The sequence below is a fragment of a genome, unplaced genomic scaffold (genome assembly GCF_019419815.1).
Source record: "Pyrus x bretschneideri cultivar Hongxiangsu unplaced genomic scaffold, Pyrus_bretschneideri_v1 Contig32, whole genome shotgun sequence".
NCBI classification, from domain to species: domain Eukaryota; kingdom Viridiplantae; phylum Streptophyta; class Magnoliopsida; order Rosales; family Rosaceae; genus Pyrus; species Pyrus x bretschneideri.
The window spans coordinates 1,306,300-1,324,242 of NW_025999635.1; the positions used below are offsets into that span (position 1 = coordinate 1,306,300).

The 17,943-nt window shown below is 37.6% G+C and overlaps 2 protein-coding genes and 1 pseudogene across 2 annotated transcripts; 1 reads left to right on the forward strand and 2 right to left on the reverse strand.

The window, feature by feature from the left end:
* The first annotated feature begins 1,286 nt into the window (after positions 1-1,286).
* On the forward strand, positions 1,287-4,406 carry LOC103936751 (annotated as a pseudogene).
* A 1,305-nt stretch (positions 4,407-5,711) lies between these two features.
* On the reverse strand, positions 5,712-8,437 carry LOC103936765 (probable LRR receptor-like serine/threonine-protein kinase At1g51880). The gene is made up of 3 exons (XM_048590769.1): positions 8,031-8,437; positions 7,144-7,439; positions 5,712-5,854 (listed from the first exon to the last, which is right to left on the reverse strand). Exons 1-3 carry the CDS (start codon positions 8,435-8,437, stop codon positions 5,712-5,714), a joined length of 846 nt encoding a protein of 281 aa, XP_048446726.1.
* Positions 8,438-9,645: 1,208 nt separating this feature from the next.
* LOC103936753 (chalcone--flavanone isomerase) lies at positions 9,646-14,401 on the reverse strand. Its single transcript, XM_009346620.3, has 7 exons — positions 14,244-14,401; positions 13,968-14,126; positions 11,909-12,132; positions 11,513-11,828; positions 11,256-11,414; positions 10,094-10,317; positions 9,646-10,012 (listed from the first exon to the last, which is right to left on the reverse strand). The coding sequence occupies exons 1-7, from the start codon at positions 14,347-14,349 to the stop codon at positions 9,800-9,802; spliced, it is 1,401 nt and encodes a 466-aa protein (XP_009344895.1). The 5' UTR covers positions 14,350-14,401; the 3' UTR covers positions 9,646-9,799.
* Positions 14,402-17,943: the final 3,542 nt, after the last annotated feature.

The following is a 17,943-nucleotide window of genomic DNA, read 5'->3' on the forward strand; positions in this document are numbered from 1 at the left end:
TGCCGTTCTTGCAATTCAAATCAGAGACCAGAGACAAAAGGATAGGCCACTCTTGATGCTTGGTTCTAAGGTTGCTTAGTGAGCACTCAGGGAGAAGAATGAGTCTCATATTGATGAAAGGCAGTGGCGAAGTCAAGATTTATCGATGGAAGGGGTGAAATTCAAAAATGTGCAAAGTTCAACCAAGGCGGTTGCTTTTACATTGAAGAGTGCAGAGTTTTGATAATATTCATAGTAGAAAATGCTCTATGACTAGAGCGGTTGTAAGTGGGAGTAATGCTAGGGAGATCGAAATTTTAAACCAAATTTGTAAAATAAATGATGTGTCATCAATATGAAATAAACACGTTAATCAATGCATAACTAATAATCCAATCATCATTTGGTTTCCAAACTTGGTTTAAAAAATTTGGTTCATCTAGCATTATCTTATAAGTGGTGGTAACATCAAAACCCATGTAAGAAGCTTATATTGGTTAAGATTAGGTTCTAAAAGACGTTAGGGTACTAGCCGGAAGGTGGGTTGAGGCCTAGCGCCTAAGCGAGATCTAGACGAGAGCCTAAGTAGACTAAACCAATTTAAATTAATTTATTATACATCATGAATAAACATTAAATAGTATTTACGTTATTTTTTTAAATCATAATACAATATTTGTGACATCCCATATCGCTCAGGGGAGTGATCCTTAAATGTATGTTCTCATCCCTATCTAGCACGAGGCCTTTTGGGAGCTCACTGGCTTCGGGTTCTATAGGAACTCCGAAGTTAAGCGAGTAGCGCGCGAGAGCACTCTCAGGATGGGTGATCTATCGGTAAGTTCTCGTGTGAGTTCCCAGAAACAAAACCGTGAGGGAATGGTAAGCCCAAAGCGGACAATATCGTGCTACGGTGGTGGAGCAGGCCCGGGAAGTCGTCTCGCCCGGGCGGGATGTGACAATTTGGTATCAGAGCCTAACCCTGGCCGTGGTGTGCCGACGAGGACGTCGGGCCCCTAAGGGGGTGGATTGTGACGTCCCACATCGCCCAGGGGAGTGATCCTTAAATGTATGTTCTCATCCCTATCTAGTACGAGGCCTTTTGGGAGCTCACTGGCTTCGGGTTCTATAGGAACTCCGAAGTTAAGCGAGTAACGCGCGAGAGCACTCCCAGGATGGGTGACCCATCGGGAAGTCCTCGTGTGAGTTCCCAGAAACAAAACCGTGAGGGAATGGTAAGCCCAAAGCGGACAATATCGTGCTACGGTGGTGGAGCGCTCCCGAGAAGTCGTCCCGCCCGGGCGGGATGTGACAATATTTGTATATAATGTGCAGTTTAAGGGAAATATGGTTGGGGTTTTAAAAGAGAAAAGAAAAAAGAAAAATGGAAAATAAAACTTACAAGAATAAATAAAACATTAGTTAAAAAGGTAAACAAACCAAAAAAAGGTCAGGTGAGAAGAGAAGTTAAAAAAAAAGGGAAAAAATGAGTTAACGAGAAAAGATGGGGTAAGAAGAGAATAGAAAAGTGAAAAATGGGTAAACAAACGAGTAGGGGTCAGAACTTTTGCCAAATGACGCCGTATAGGAAGAGCAAATGAAGGCTTCATCTTCTTTGCAAGTTCCGGCCCGCCGCTCTGCAAATATTTTTTTTCAGATTTTGTTCACCAAAAATTAAAACACAAGAGCCATCAGCGCACCAGTGCAACGCCGCTGCATAACCAAAGCCAGAAATTCAGCAAATTTAAAAGAGTAGAGGGGCGAAATCCTCACTCTTGGTGGAGATTTCCGACGAGCGGAGGGGCGGCCGCCTTTTCTTGCCCCTGTGTAGCTTCGCTAGTGATGATTGTACCACGTGTTATAAAAGGTTATAAGAGGTTGTGTTACTTTCCATACTGCCAATTAATTTTACTGTGAAACCTAACTTTTTTCATGAGCAAGTTACTACCAGGCTAATAAACTGACGGCATTTTGTGGGTGTGCAACTTTGGGGCAAAAGATTCGTGTGCTTTTATATTTGTTTCAGACAATTTTCTTGCTTCCCAGGATTGTCTTGTGTATTTATGTTTTAGGGTATAGGAATTAGGGGTTTTTTTGTTTTTAGGTTAACTGAATGTGAAGTGACAATTGAAATGCAAGCCACACATTCGTGGAGATCAAATGTGACACCCAATAAAATGATTTTTTTTTTTTTGAACAAACGATTATATTTTAAGTTTACTAAATACTCAAGGTACGTATGCTTCTGATTTTTCTTGTTTTTTTATTTTTTTAATTTAATTTAATTTAATTTTTTAGGGAAGGGATTGTTAGAAAGTTTATATTATATAGAGGTTAAAATCAGAGTACACCTATTTTATGATATATTTTTTGTGTATTTGAACAATGGATGTTATCATCTGCACCTTGATATTATGATATGATGTTATTACGTTTTTGTTTATTGATATTTCACATTAATGTTACTGTAAACATACAGGAAGACGGGAAGACAAAAACAAGTCTATTTTAAATCCGATCTTTACTCGGAATATAGCCAACAATTTATCAAAACCACTTAAATGCTATCTCCGTAGCCCCCCCCCCCCCCCAAAAAAATAATCAAGAAACTCGCCAGAATCGAACTTAACATCTCTCACTCATAAGTAGAAAGAAATGTCCATTAACGATCTTTAAGTTTTTTAGATTATCTAAGTAAATGCTTTTTTTATTAATGAATAATGGCGTTAGCATTTAGCTTTAAGTCAACGAGCATTACCCTTTTTTCTCCTTTGTTTTTTGGCAAAACTGTTTTCTCTTTGCTTGATTGTGTTTGGTGAAGGAATCGCTTAGTTTCATACAGATTACAGAGGGATTAAGATCAGGCTAATACAGATTAACCATCATTAATCATCAGCCACAGCAGGAAATCAATGGCAGGTTTGTTTGACAAGCAAGCAGATTTGTACTTGGATTCAAGGCCAACTTATCCCAAAGAATGGTACTCCAAATTGGCAGATCTCACTCCTCACCACTCTCTCGCTTGGGATGTCGGAACCGGCAACGGCCAAGCCGCTATCGGTGTTAGTATCACGATACTACCCTCTTTCCCTTCTCAATTTGCTGCATTTCTTTGAATTCAGTTGAAATTATTCTCTTTACAAGTTACAATATACAACATAGCAAGTTAGTTTCTTTTTTCTCTTAAACTAAGAATTTCACATAGAAGTGAGTCAGGAAAGTTGATCATGTTAATATGATGGTGCCTTTGCACGGAAGTTCGAACAGCATATTAGAATAATTTTGAATATCGTTTTGTCACATCCATAATTTCATAATATACATATTGGTTGCATCCCTGCTTTTCTATGCTGAATAGCCTACTTGACTATTCCACCCAAATGTTTGATTTTCAAATGATCAATATACATATATAGAATCAAAACAAATGATTACTGAGATTCGCCAGGAGGATACATCTTAAATCGCAAAAGGAGGGTTTGAAAACACTGAGGTTTTAGTCTAGATTATAGTCTAACCACATTTCACACGAGTATTGAACACGTTGACTGTTGCAAAATGTTACCACAACGATTGTGCACATTAAGTTTGATAAGAGAACGTTCATCGCTCTAACTTGTATACTGTATGTTTTAATAAAAAGGTTGCTGAGCACTATAAACAAGTGATTGGAACCGATGTGAGTGAATCCCAGCTGCAGCGTGCAATGCCACATCCTCGTGTTCGATATGCCCACACGCCATTTACCATGACAAACGACGAATTAATAGCCATGATCGGGGGCGAAAACTCAGTTGACTTGGTGACTGTGGCCCAAGCTGTGCACTGGTTCGACTTACCAAAGTTTTACAGTCTTGTTTCGCGGCTTCTGAAGCCAGGAGGCGTGTTGGCGGTTTGGTGCTACAATCGCATCGAAGTTTGTCCGGAATTTGATCCTATTGTGAAGCGACTTGAGGACACAACCCTTCCCTATTATCATCGTAACATCCAGTACGTGTTTGATGGTTACAAGACGCTTCCTTTCCTTTTCAGAGCGTTGGTTTCGGATGCGAGGGGAGTCCATTGGCGCTGGACATTCCAAAGAAGTTGTCGTTCGAAGGGTTTTTGAAGATGGTACGGTCATGGTCTGCAGTCAATACGGCCAAAGAACAAGGCGTCGATTTGTTGCCCGAAAAGCTGGTTAAAGAGTTTGAGGTTGCTTGGGGCGGCTCCAAATTAGTCAGGTCTGTCAGCTACAAGGCTTTTATGCTCGCCGGAAAAGTTAAGGTGTGATCTTGTTGGGTGGGTGTGCGGATCATTTCCTCCTACAAACAAATATTACTTTGACGTTTGTATTGAAATTTCTTTAAATACATGCGACAGATATCAGCAGTTAATCATTGTTTACGTGTGCAATTTTTCTTACCATAACATGAAGCTAAGGATCTGGAATCCACCAATTTAGAGAGAAATCCCAAAGGATAATTTGATTAATTGATGATTGATGATTACATTGAAGCATCCATTGGCTTAAATAAATGGATTACAACTCTTTGAGACAACTTATATGGCTTAGGTAATTTAAATGAAAGCAAACGACATTAACCAAGCAGAAATCAAGGTTCGGTTTTTATTACATAATTTCAAATGTTGTTTTGGAAGCCTAAATAGTCTCGGATTGCTAAAATTCGCCATGTTTCACTGCAAAGATGTGAGTTGGAACCACGGCGTTGTTCCCCTCTCAAAAAGGAATCGTGGCTCAATTCAAAGCTTGGACGCCAAATCTACAAATTTCTGATGCATCCCTTGTCTTTCGTTAGTCCATTTCCTCTTCAATCCACTCGGTCCATTTGTTCTACATCACTCTCTTTTTTTAGGTTTTTTGGTAAACATCACTTTCTCTTTGTTCTTAAAGAATTGGCAAAAGCTTCAATGAATCATGCCTCTACAACTCCAAAGGACAAAGCATAAAATTCTATTTACCCCGGAGGGGTCCTTCCCTCTCCGATCTAGGTCAACAAATCATAACTTTATCAACTAACGGTGGAGCAAGTTTTGGCAAAGGTTGTATCAAGTTTGTGATTTATACTTTGACTAGTAGACAATGGCATGCATTTGTTTAAGAGTTCGCTTTCGTTAATTTCTTTGTCACATTTAATTGACGGACATTCTTAATTACAAAATTAATATATAAAGTTTGGGAAAAGACATGTTGCCTCTTATTATAATCCTTGATGTAGATGTGGAAAATAAATATTTGAGTAAATTACAAAAAACTACCTTAACTATGGGTCGAATGACAATCTCATACCTCATGTTTGAAAAATGACAATTTCATACCTCATCTTATGAATTCGTTTCAATATCACACCTCCATCAGTTTTTCTGTTAAGTTTGACTGTTAAGTTATGAGTTGGCAGGTGTGGAATCCACATCCTTACCCAACTAAATTAAAAAATTAATTAAATACTAATAAATATATTTCAACAAAAAAAAACTAATAAATATAGAAAATCATTTTAAAAAATTATTAAGAAATTGTGGGACCCACCCTCATCCCTTACCCTTTTCCCTACACCATCCGTCCCCTACCTTTCTAGAACCCCCTCCTTTTTTTTCCTTTGCAATTCTCCCCCCTAGCCCCCAACAACAAAACCCACCGCCTTTGTCTCTTCTTGGTCCTCAGGAAAACTCTCGTCCTCACTCACTCACTCACTCTCTTCCTTTCCTAGTCCTCGGGGAAACTCTCTTCCTCACTCACTCTCTTCCTCTCCTGCAACTCCTAATTCACCCAATGCCATTCCCATCCTTGCCACTCTCTCTTCCCTTTTCGAAAACCCGCCTTTGGCCCAAGATGGGCACAACGATTCTACCCGAATGCCTATTAGCCTCTGCCCTGAGAATGTACCAGTCGATGGTAACAAATGCGATGTGGGAAGATAGGTCGAAGATCTTCGAAAACGTCGTGTGGATTTCGACGGCTCGCTGTACTTATAGTTGCATCTGGTCACCACGATCACCACTAAATCTTCCTATTGACTCGAGTTCTGCTGGACCCTCATTAGCTACATCGTCTCTTTTAGGTCCACGGCAGTGGCTGGGGCTTCTTAGCGAGGTTGTGGGCGACGGTAGTGGTGGTGTAGACATTGCTGTGGGGGTGATTGAGGCTAACAATTTGAAATCTAGGGTTAGGGTTTGGGGGGAATTGAGGTTTTCTGTTTGAAATTGGTATGGAGAATTGAAATTTAGGGTTAGGATTCCGCGGCGCGGGGGGGGGGGGGGTGGATTGGGGTTTCTGTTTGAAATTAGGGAATTAGGGTTAGGGTTTGGGGAATTTGGTTTTCTATTTGTAATTTACCCCATAAATTTTTAAAAAATTTAATTATTAAAATATATATTTAATTATATTTTAATCCAGTTGGATTAGTGAGTGGTCCCTGTATCTAGCCACGTCAGCATTTTACAGAAAAATTAACAGAAAAACTAACGGAGGTGTGACATTGACACAAATTCGTAAGATGAGGTATGACATTGTCATTTTAAAAAGATGAGATATGAAAGTGTCGTAACACCAATAGTTGAAGGTAGTTTTTTGTACTTTACCCTAAATATTTTGTTCTTCATGAACATTATATCATTATTTTTTACTATTAAATCCCGTGTGCCATATGAATTTGTAGTTCTAAGTTGTTAATTTATGAGAACTTCATTATAAAAAATTCATATAAATTACATTTGACAGTTATTTATATAGACATGAACGATGGACATTAGCGTTTAACTTTCATGAAGTGAAAAGATATGCTGCCCTATTATTATGACCATTGACGATGAATGTGAAAAGAAAATTACAAATAAAGTCCTTACGCGGACACTAACCCAACATATATGGTTAGGCTTTGCATAGAAGAAACAAACAAATACAAGAAATTGAATTAATGTATGCATAAAAGAAGCTTCCTTGTGTGCCGCTGCCATGTGTGGGAGTGGATGAGGGAGGAGAAGAACTCTTCGAATCGGCTTCTACTCTTGTGAACACTTCCATGGCACTCACTATCGGAGGTAGGGTGGACCCGCTGGCCGATGCCATTGTCACGTTAATTGCGGGACCCACAACAGTTATAGGATACAGGGTGATTACTTTGCATTCTCCGAGTTTAAGTGTTGTCGTAGACTTTTTCTGACCGTTGATGTAGATGTCGATGATTCTGCTGTCGTTTGGTTTGGGTAGGGTTGCCATTTCGGCGAAGTAGAGCACTATGTAAGCCGATTGTGGGGTCGTGTGGGGGAGATCGACGGACAGGATGATTGGATCAGAAGGTTTCAGTGATTGAATGGAGTCGAGAAGCACCGGAATAGGGGGGTCGTTTTCTATTAAGGGGAGGGGAGTGGCTACGGTAGGGACTTGGACGCAGTTTGGTGGGGTTGTTCCACGTGTCCATACTCGGTTGTACCTTTCCTCACTCAATGGTCCTGCGTACCTGCATTGATTTAGCAGTTTGGGTCCATTGTCAATCAAAATCCAACTCATTTCTCCAATAATCTAGGAGAGACTTTGGGTACGGAAACCCGTACAACGTTAGAATTTATTAGGATTTGTTCACGCAAGACACACGCGAATGTTAGAATTTATTGTATACACTACCATAAGCGAATTTTTACTATTGATATATTATGAATCTCACATAAATCAATAATATACATACGAGATTTTGTATCTAATTTTTGATGTCCAAATTTAATGAGCATACAATTAGAGTAAGAGCATAAACAACTATATATATGTATGTATATGTAACTATTTGACCTACCTGTCAATGTTTATGTGAGACTCGCCTTTACATGGTTAAGCTCATATGCAATTTTTGAGAACTCATATGAATTTAAATTTTTTTGAGTTCTGTGAGATTCTAATAGCACTTTGCGTTACATATAGTTCACCCTATCTCTCATGTCAATGTTTATTCCGACACAATGCAACGTACGAAAATCAATAGTCACTTATGTTGTGTGATAAAGATGCAGAGAATAAAAATGGTAAATTGACACTAAAGGATTTGAGAAAGGTATACCTTACTTCATTGCCACCAAGATTAACCCTAGAGACTAGATCATAAGCGTAACTGGTCTCCATCTTAGGGTACAATGGACCTGTTAGAACATATATTGGAACAGCTTCTACTGAAGATACAAAGGGAACCATTCCCTTCTCAACCTGCACAACACACACATTGAGAGATCCTGACCCTTGATTCACATACATGGCTTCATGGTACAATGGCCCTTCCGCCGTTGATGCTTTGACAGTTGACCACGTTCGGCCGTTGATATGAAGATCAAACGGCGGAGGGCGGGAGAGACCGTCATAGTCTCCGTAGTAGAAGCCCGCCCTGATCAAGTACCGCTGAGTAGATGCATTGTAAGGCAAAACATAACAATTTTGCTGGTTTTGGTTAGGGAATGATCGGACGGTGTTCATTTCTTCAAGTGGTTGCTTTTGTGGAACTTGCTTGTTGATGCCTGCTTTGGTGTATTCATTGTCTGTGACCCATTGGAGTAAATTTTTATCCCAACGTGTAGCATTGCTACCGCAGTCAATGTTCAGCTATCCGATTGTAACTGCGATGTAAAAAGTAATAATCAAGAACAAGTTTGATGTACGCGGTCAATCGCAATCTAAACTATCCATCAGGTGAATTTGTCCTTGAATGAATATATATGAACAAGAATTAAGAGTTTAGTAACATAACGACATGACGGATGAAATAAAAATTATGCATTGCAAGTTATACATACTCTGAGACGAAGCGCAGAATAAATGGAAGGCTAGAAGAAGCGCCGGTACCCATAAATTTGTATTCATAGAGAGCGGCTTGAGTTTTAGAATTGAGAATGAATTTCAGTGAGGGATGTTTGGCTTGTGAGGTTAGATTTGATTTGGTTATGGGACTTATGTCAATGAAAATACCCTCCCCTGGATATCCCCACCGCAGAGACGAATATTATAACATATACACACACACACACACACACTGCTGTGACAAATATATACATACATGTAGCAGTGGCACTATTTCTTGAATTTACCTCTGTTTCGTTAAGAAATATCGAAACCAACATTGTAAACTTCAAACTTTTGATCCAAATATAATTATTTTATAACTACCAATGGGTTTCTAAAGAAATTTAGTAAAGAAAAAAAGTCTAACTGGTGGCTTAGCCACAACAGTTCTATTCTTCTAGAGGTCAAGAAGATTCACAAGGGCATTTTAGATTCTCGTGGCAACCATCGTGTGATTGAACTTAAAACGTATTGTATGTAATACGGGCCGATAGTTTGTTAAACCTACCAAAAAAAGTAAAGAGCTTTTAAAGTAAAATTATGGGTTGGGGCCTTAGGGCAGTTAACTAGAGTATTGTGTCAACCCCTTAGTATTCAAGTTCGAAACTCTCTTTTAAATTTGAGTAGTTCATATTTTTTGTTTGACAAGACGAAATATATTCTAAAGTACTTGATTTTATGGGAAGATGGAATCGAAATTGGGTGCAAATAGTTAGACCCTCCCAACTGGTTGACACAAGGCCAGAGATTTAGTCCAAAATTTGGGGTTTGGTTGGGTTCAGAAGCAATGTTATTAGGCATATTTACCAATCGACCTCTATATTTGTTGATTTGAATTAAACATATAACAAAACAACACTAATATTTCTCATAAAACACGATCATTTTTCTTTAAATTAAATAAGACAGCACATTCCTATAGCTTCATAGATTGTATGTAAATAATCCACTAAACACAGAACAGGAGTCCCTCCCAAGTTTTATTTCTCCTCTCAGTTTTCATGCCTCCACTTTTTCATTTCCGGCTTCAGCACCATTAGATTCCTTGCACCCGTTCAACAATTCGGATAACCTCGCGGCCAAACTTTGCTTTGCTGCAGGAGAAACACCGTGCTTTCCAACGATCGACTCTAAAACTGCCTCGGAAAGTAGTTTGTTTTCTATCACCGCGTTTGCAGCTTCAGGTACGGATGCATCTCTAGAGAAGCTAATCTGTGGCGAAAGCGAGAGGGAAAGATGTCAAAAATCCGATGTAAACTACAGAACTAACCATCCAAAAGTAGGATTACTAACCGTTAGTGATCCTTTGGGAGATTGCGTGAAAAGAATGGAGGCGCCGGGTGGGAAGTTTTGATCTTTGAAGACCTCAAGGAACTTTTCAATGGCTTTGCCTTCCGCATCAGTGTAAATTCCGACTGACTTCCAAAAGGCAACGCAATTCTCCGAAACTTTCTCAGAGTATTGCTGGCCTGTCAGTGGCAGTATCGTTGTCACTTGAATGAATTTCTCAAATGGACCTACAAAAGGATAGCGAAGATCATAAACCGCGCTACAAAACCTCAGTCATATCTTTAGTAACTGTTTCTTATGCCTCAAGTAATCATCATAACCAGAAGATAGCACTACATCTTGAGAGATTCATTCATTCTAATTTGCTAGTCAGGACTCAGGACTAAATTACCACCATAAGCACACATAAATTTACAAAATTAGAATACAACTTGAAAAATCTACAACATTCATCGACCGCGACAGGTCTATATAGGCCGCTGAGAGAACGGCAGGCTGTAGGATTGCCTCTGTTTGGCATGACTACCGATCATTCTAAAACGGCTCCACCTTAAGATGCAGGGCATGAGTAACATGTACACTTTCAACAGCATCAACGAGAGCTCAAATCAATTTACCAAAAGATACAGAAGGCATCCATTTGAAGATTAATATGATTATATTTTGAATCTGACCGTTCAACCGGACGATGATAAATAGAAGGGAAGATACATATGAAACCAACTTATCTTTAACAAGTCATCCACTTGTGTGGACCTTTTTTAATGTGAAAATGTACTTAAGAAAACGTACGGATAAAGGGTCGAACATATAAAACTTAGATAAAATTGTTAAATAAAGTGTCGAACGTATGTATTCATAGGGTCGAACATCAATGAATTTTGCCCCAAAAGAAGTCAAAGAGATGAAAAAAGTGAAGAGTCGAAAGTTAATTTGAACTCTAAATTTGACTTATTTCATCTCTAATACACTGAAACAAATTAGTTATATATATGAATAATTTTTCGTTCTATCTGGTAAGTCTAGCTAAAATTGGGTTCACCATAGCATGCAATTTTATTCCTTTGCTAATTATAACACGACAAGGTAACAAATTTGCACCAGTAACTGGAATTTACTGTCAAAATTCAAACTGTTGTTAAAACAGCAAAGAAATCTGTGTTACCTGTAACGATGTCCCTGAAGAACTCAACGGACTCCGTCAACTCCTTGGCTGTCTTACCCTTCCACTTAACAGCGAGCTGAGGCACGGCGCTATCCTCCAAGTACACTCCGATCGCTGTGAACTTCACGAAGTTCCCCTGAATCTCCAGCCCCCTCACCCCTACGCATGTTAGCAAGCAAAGTACTGTCAATCAAAACCAAAAGAAACAACCATTCATAATTACAGGTATAAGCGCCGGATGTGCGAAGTTTACAAACCTCCGCCGCCGAGGAACAAAGTGTTGGAGGATCCCGGAGGTTTGATGGACGGTGGAAACGTAGTCGTTTCGATCTGAAGTCCGGCGAGCGACGGTGGTGGAGCCATTTGACAATCTCTCTCATTTCCGGCTTTGCCATCATTAGATTCATTACACCCGTTCAACAATTCGGATAACCTCACGGCCAAACTTTGCTTTGCTGCAGGGGAAACACCATGCTTTCCAACGATCGACTCTAGAACTGCCTCGGAAAGTAGTTTGTTTTCTATCACCGCATTTGCAGCTTCAGGTACGGATGCATCTCTAGAGAAGCTAATCTGTGGCGAAAGAGAGAGGGAAAGATGTCGTAATCCGATGCAAACTACAAAATTAACCATTCAAAAGTAGGATAACTAACCGTCAGTGATCCTTTGGGGGATTGCGTGAAAAGAATGGAGGCGCCGGGCGGGAAATTTTGATCTTTGAAGACCTCAAGGAACTTTTCAATGGCTTTTTCTTCTGCATCAGTGTAAATTCCCACTGACTTCCAAAAGGCAACGCAATTCTCCGAAACTTTCTCAGCATATTGCTGGCCCGTCAGTGGCAGTATCGTTGTCACTTGAATGAATTTCTCAAATGGACCTACAAAAGGATAGCAAAGATCATAAACCGTGCTACAAAACTTTACTCATATCTTTAGTAACTGTTTCTTATGCTCAAGTAATCACCATAACCAGAAGATAGCACTACATTTTGAGAGATTCATTCATTCTAATTGGCTGGTCAGGACTAAATTAGCACCATAACCATAAGCATACATAAATTTAGAACTTAGAGTATAACTCAAGAAAGCTATGACATTTGTTGAACGTTACAGATCTATATCAGCTACTGAAAGAACGGCGGGCTACAGGATTGCCTAGGTTTGGCATGACTACCGATCATTCTAAAACGGCTCCGCCCTAAGATGCAGGGCATGAATAATATGCACACTTTCAACAGCATCAACAGGAGGTCAAATCAATTTACCAAAAATTACAGAAGGCATACATTTGAAGGTTGATATGATTATGTTTTGAATCTGACCGTACAACCGGATTATGACAAATAGAAGGGAAAATATGTATGAAATGACTTATCTTTAACAAGTCATCCACTTTTTCAACTCAAAACCTGAAAACTCTACAATTGTGAACCTTTTAATGTGAAATGTGCTTATGAATTGCTAAGAATGAAGGGTCGAACATATATAAGTTACATAAAATTGTAGAATAAAGAGTTACGTATTCATAGGGTCAAACATCAATAAATTTTGCTCCAAAAGAAGTCAAAGAGATTGAAAACGTTAGAGTGAAAATTCAATTTAAAATCTAAATTTGACTTATTCTCTCTCTAATGCACTAAAAAAAAAAAATTAACGTTAGGAAGACTAAAATTTTAAGGATTATATTAGGAAGACTAAATTGTAAATAAAATTTGTGAAACTAAAGGACGTGGAAATTGATGATTGCCTATTGGTGTATTAGTGTTGATAAACATGCTCATTCATATTGGTGACATATAATTTATTTTACAAATTTTGTCTCCAAATTTAGTTACAAATTTTGCAAATCAAATGATGCGTGACTAATAGAAAATAAGCATTTTAATCAACGCTTAAGTAATAATCCAATCTTCAACAAACACATCATTTGATTTTCAAATTTTGTTTGGAATTGATTTTAAATTGACTGAAAGCATTTTTTATAAAAGTATTTTTAAAATCAATCCTTAATAAAGATGCAAGTGAATCATAAAAAATACTCCCAATAACATTTTTTTCATAACGCTTTCAATCAATTTTAAAAACATTTTAAACTCATCCTAAAACTTCTTCTTCTTCTTTTTTTTTTTTTTTTAGTTTGTCTAAGTCCTAAAACTTCTTTTGACTTTGTGTTTTTTGTGTAGAAAGAAGATCCTCTTCAGATTTTTTTTATGAGATCTTACCAATCTCAACATCCTAACTGTTAATCGTACATCGTGCGATCAGTATTTATCGGATACAATTTGTGTTTAATTTTAAATAAAAAAAATCAAATGATTTCTAATCGCATGGTACACAATAAATAATTAAGATGTGAGGATCTCTAGATATTTGGATCCTCTTTTGAGCTAATGGAAAAGATTCTCTTAATCAATCATCATGAGCCGTTGGATTTTTATCCAATAGCTACAATCAGAGAGTCCCTTTAAAGTTATAATAATTATAACAGTTGGAATCCAATTGTCGATTGATCAAAGGATCATCTTCATTAGCTCAGAGAGGATCCAAATCTTCATTAGTCAACGATGTTAGAATTAATTTTTCGTTCTATCTGGCAAGTTTAGCCAAAATTGGGTTCAGCAATGGCATGCAATTTTATTCCTTTGCTAAATTAGAACACGACGATGTAACAAAATTCAAACAGTAGTTAAAACAGCGAAGAAATCCGTGTTACCTGTAACGATGTCTCTGAAGAACTCAACGGACTCCGTCAACTCCTCGGCCGTCTTACCCTTCCACTTAACGGCGAGCTGAGGCACGGCGTTATCCTCCAAATACACTCCGATCGCCGTGAACTTCACGAAGTTCCCCTGAATTTCCAGCCCCCTCACCCCTGCGCACGTTAGCAACCAAAATACCGTCAATCAGAACCAAAAGCAAGCAACAAGCATTCAAACAATCAGAATCACGGATAAAAGCGCCGGAGGTTCGAAGTTTACAAATTACAAACCTGCGCCGCCGAGGAACAGAGTGTTGGAGGAGCCCGGAGGTTTGACGGACGGTGGAAACGCGGTCGTCTCGATCTGGAGTCCGGCGAGCGAGGGCGTTGGAGCCATTTGACAATTTTGTTGTTATTGTGGAGAGAGAGAGAGAGTGTGTGAGAGAGATGGGGTTTGCTGTCGGAAGCGGTGGGTTTAAATAGGCAAAAATCCCTGAATCTCTTCCACCAAACCTACGAATTAAGTGATTCGAATTCTTAAAAATTGATCCAACAATTAAAAACAGAAACTTTTTAAAAATTATAATAATTTTAAGATCATTGAGTGACGGGAGAAGGTTTGATGAGTAAGAAGAGGCAGTTGGGTGGGAGCCTTTAAAACGTGCGGGTGTTTTCACCGGTCGCTCAAGGGAAGGCGGGGAAGTGTCCACGAACTGATTTTCTGGTACCAACTACCCCTTCGGTTGTCTTTCCCCCAAATACAAAAAGACAAACAAAATTAAATTGAAGAAAATACCACGTCACAAAATCCAACTAAATAAATATAATAAAGGTGCAGAAATATTAAATTGAATTGTTTTACGAGAGTTTTAACAAAAAATTTACGGTAATGTTCACTTTAACGAAAAATCATATTTTTACACTAAAAAGTCAATCCTGGTACTATTCACTCTACCCTTTATTTTATCCTTATCATTAAAACTCAAAGTTTTCAAACTTTTTTCATTAGTTTTCCTTTGTTTTATTTTAAGGGTTTTCTCGAGAATAAGATTACTTGGCACATAATTTTTGGAGTTTTAACAAAACATTTCCAGTACTGTTTACTTTTAACGAAAAACCCCATTTATACATTTACTATTCACCATACCTTTAAAATGGGATTTTCATTAAAAAGAAAGTTTTTTTTTTTACTTTTCGTTAGCTTTCCTTATAATTTTAAGGGTTGATGAAAGAATTGTTTCTGCAGGTGGGATTGTGGGGCTAGGTTTGGTTTGGAACTCATGGTCGAAGCACGTAGGGAAATACAAGTCTTTTCTCTTTTGACATAAACCCAGATACAAGCACTTCATTCATCGTATTCCGAAATAGGTTTAAAAGCAAAACCGCATTTTTCATACTCGAGCCTTGTCTTTATAAATTTGATTTTGTTTTTTTTTTAATGTTTTGAATGTTTTTTTTCGGATTTTTATGTTGTTTGTGTTGCCGTTGATGATTCAGTCCACTTGTTCGAGGTGCAGTGGAACTAAGACCTGGAGGACAAAATTCAATTATAATTAACAACGTTAATGGATTTAATTGAGTTATTAAATCCTAATTATTGCATCAAAATTCAATGTTTTCGTGCTAATTGCTTGTTGTGCAAGTGGAATTTACTATTTTGTCAGGAAAGTGTTATTAGCACTCCAAAAATCTCATTCTACACTTCTTATAAGTGTATTTTTCTTTCCTAATATAGAAAATTTGGAGTGTAGAATGATATTTTTAGAATGCTAATAACAATTCCCTTTTGTCAGCGTAAGATAATGTTTACATGTCAATAATGTTATAATCCAACGTGTTAAGAATCTTATAATCCAACGTGTTATATTTCATCTAATTTTATATTTTATGTAATTTGGGTTGATGCTGCTAATCTTTTTTGTTGTTGAAGGATTTAGATTGTGTAGCGATTGATTAGTTTGCAGGAGAATCAAGGGGTATTTAACAAATTTAGCCAAAATTATAAATATGTTAATTTTATAAATATTTTCAAATATATCTAAAATCTCACTTAAATAGACACAAATACTCTGAAATTTAAAAACTAAGAATTAGAGAATCTGACGGCAAAACCCTAGGCGTCATAAATGGTGGAGACCTGTGCATAAGAGAGTGAAGGCATTGATTACTAGTAGGAAACAATGGAGACTTGTGTAGTTGTAAACAACGATGACTGTAAATGATTAATTTTCTTGCATTTTTTCTTGTCTACGTTTTCTCTTTGCTTTTGTAGTTCTTCCTTCGGTTAAATATTTATTAAATAATGAACTGTCAATCCTTGTTTACGTTTTCTCTTTGCCGGACGTTGTACCACAACACTTGCAAGTAAATTTTGGGATTTTGCACTTGTTTGTGTTTGCTTTAGATTTGCGGTGGACCTCATGGAGTAAATCATAGCTCTTCCTGTGTATTACGGCGTTTATGAATTTTGTTAGTGTAAGTTGAGCAAGATCAGCCAGTTTTCATGCCGTATTTGCCAACAGAATCAATCACCTCCATAGTCCTCAATTCATGGGTCAGCAACACTTTGATTGTAGCACTAGAAGTCTTCTTGTCAATAACTAATTATTCAAAGAAATTGAGGGTATTGATGTCTATTTAAGTGAAATTTTGGATATATTTAAAAGTTTTTATAAAAACTGTCATTTATGAAATTGAGGGTCAATTTTCGGCTATATTCAATAAATTCTCAAAATCAAGTGATACAAACAAGGATCGAAACAAGCGGAGTGGTGGAAAAAAGGGCATGCTAAAATAATGTATGGATGGGTTCATATTGTACAATCTTTTGATCGGAATTCAGACTAAAAACAAAGACTTGTATTCGTAAATGAGTGTTGTTGTAAACTTGCATGGATTGGAAAAGATTATGATAATTAACGACATTTAAGCTCAAAGCCTCTTGAACCGAAGGAATCATGATCGCAGGTAGTATCCCTATTTGAAATATTACGTGCACTATAATTCATAGCAAGCATGACCGTTTAGTATGGTACATTAGCCTGCAGTCGAAGCAATCGATCTCGAATGTCTTTAATCCTAATGCGCGTACCTCTATCTCTACTCGGGGTTTCATACTGTTGAGCATTGGTGAATTTGAACAGAATCGTAACACTGCCAGAAGCTTTGACATAGGAAGAACTATGTTCAAGATAACCAACGAAAAGTTAAAAAAAACTTTCGTTTCAATGAAAAATGACAAATAAAGGTGTAGTGAATAGTACTAGAGAAAGGTAAAAATGTTATTTTACGTTAATAGTGAACAGTATCGGAAGTGTTCTGTTAAAACTTCATTTGTTTTTTCTACATAGACTTGGTCCATAGAGGCATCTAATGAACATTTTATTTTTATTTTTGTTTTAATTTTTGAGTCTGTGTAGGGAGGAGGGGCCAATGCAGTAAAGCGCCATAAGTATATTCGATGTGAACGTTGAATTGTATGATCACCACAGAAAGGGCATATAGATTTAGTTCTAGTCACAAGCGCACGGTATATCATTGCCTGCCTTTTGAATTCTTTGCGCAGCCATGGATTTCAAACCAAACTCGAAGTTATTGTAGTTCCTAAACAGGATTCCTTGGGTGTTTTTCTTGCACATATGTACCCGTAAACTCAAAAACGTGAAATCAATTTTTAAAACTAAAGTATTGTTCCGATTAATTTTAGAGAGATATTTTAGTTCGTTTCAAATTTCCATTTGTGAAATTACATATTTTTGTACTCATTAACAATTATCACTATGTAGAGGCGTGTTTTATAAGATGTGACCAAAATAAATATAAAGTTATAATATAAAGTTTTTATGACTTTAAGGGATTTCTTTATAAATCTATCTTACCAAAAATAGAGAAGGATCGGTTAAGCTAGAAGTAGACTGGTAGTCTGTCAGTGGCAAGGCCACATCACCTAAAACCCCCCCCCAAAACGTGGCCGTTTAAGTCCAGAAACGTG

Coding starts and splice junctions, on each gene's coding strand:
- LOC103936753 (XM_009346620.3), bottom strand. CDS start 14,349: ATGGCTCCAACGCCCTCGCTCGCCGGACTCCAGATCGAGACGACCGCG. Junction 11,829..11,908: donor CCCCCAAAGGATCACTGACG/GTTAGTTATCCT, acceptor CTTTCGCCACAG/ATTAGCTTCTCTAGAGATGC. Junction 10,013..10,093: donor CTCCCAAAGGATCACTAACG/GTTAGTAATCCT, acceptor CTTTCGCCACAG/ATTAGCTTCTCTAGAGATGC.
- LOC103936765 (XM_048590769.1), bottom strand. CDS start 8,437: ATGAACACCGTCCGATCATTCCCTAACCAAAACCAGCAAAATTGTTAT. Junction 7,440..8,030: donor CTTGGTGGCAATGAAGTAAG/GTATACCTTTCT, acceptor AAATCAATGCAG/GTACGCAGGACCATTGAGTG. Junction 5,855..7,143: donor CATCGACATCTACATCAACG/GTCAGAAAAAGT, acceptor GTACATTCTCAG/GGCAGAGGCTAATAGGCATT.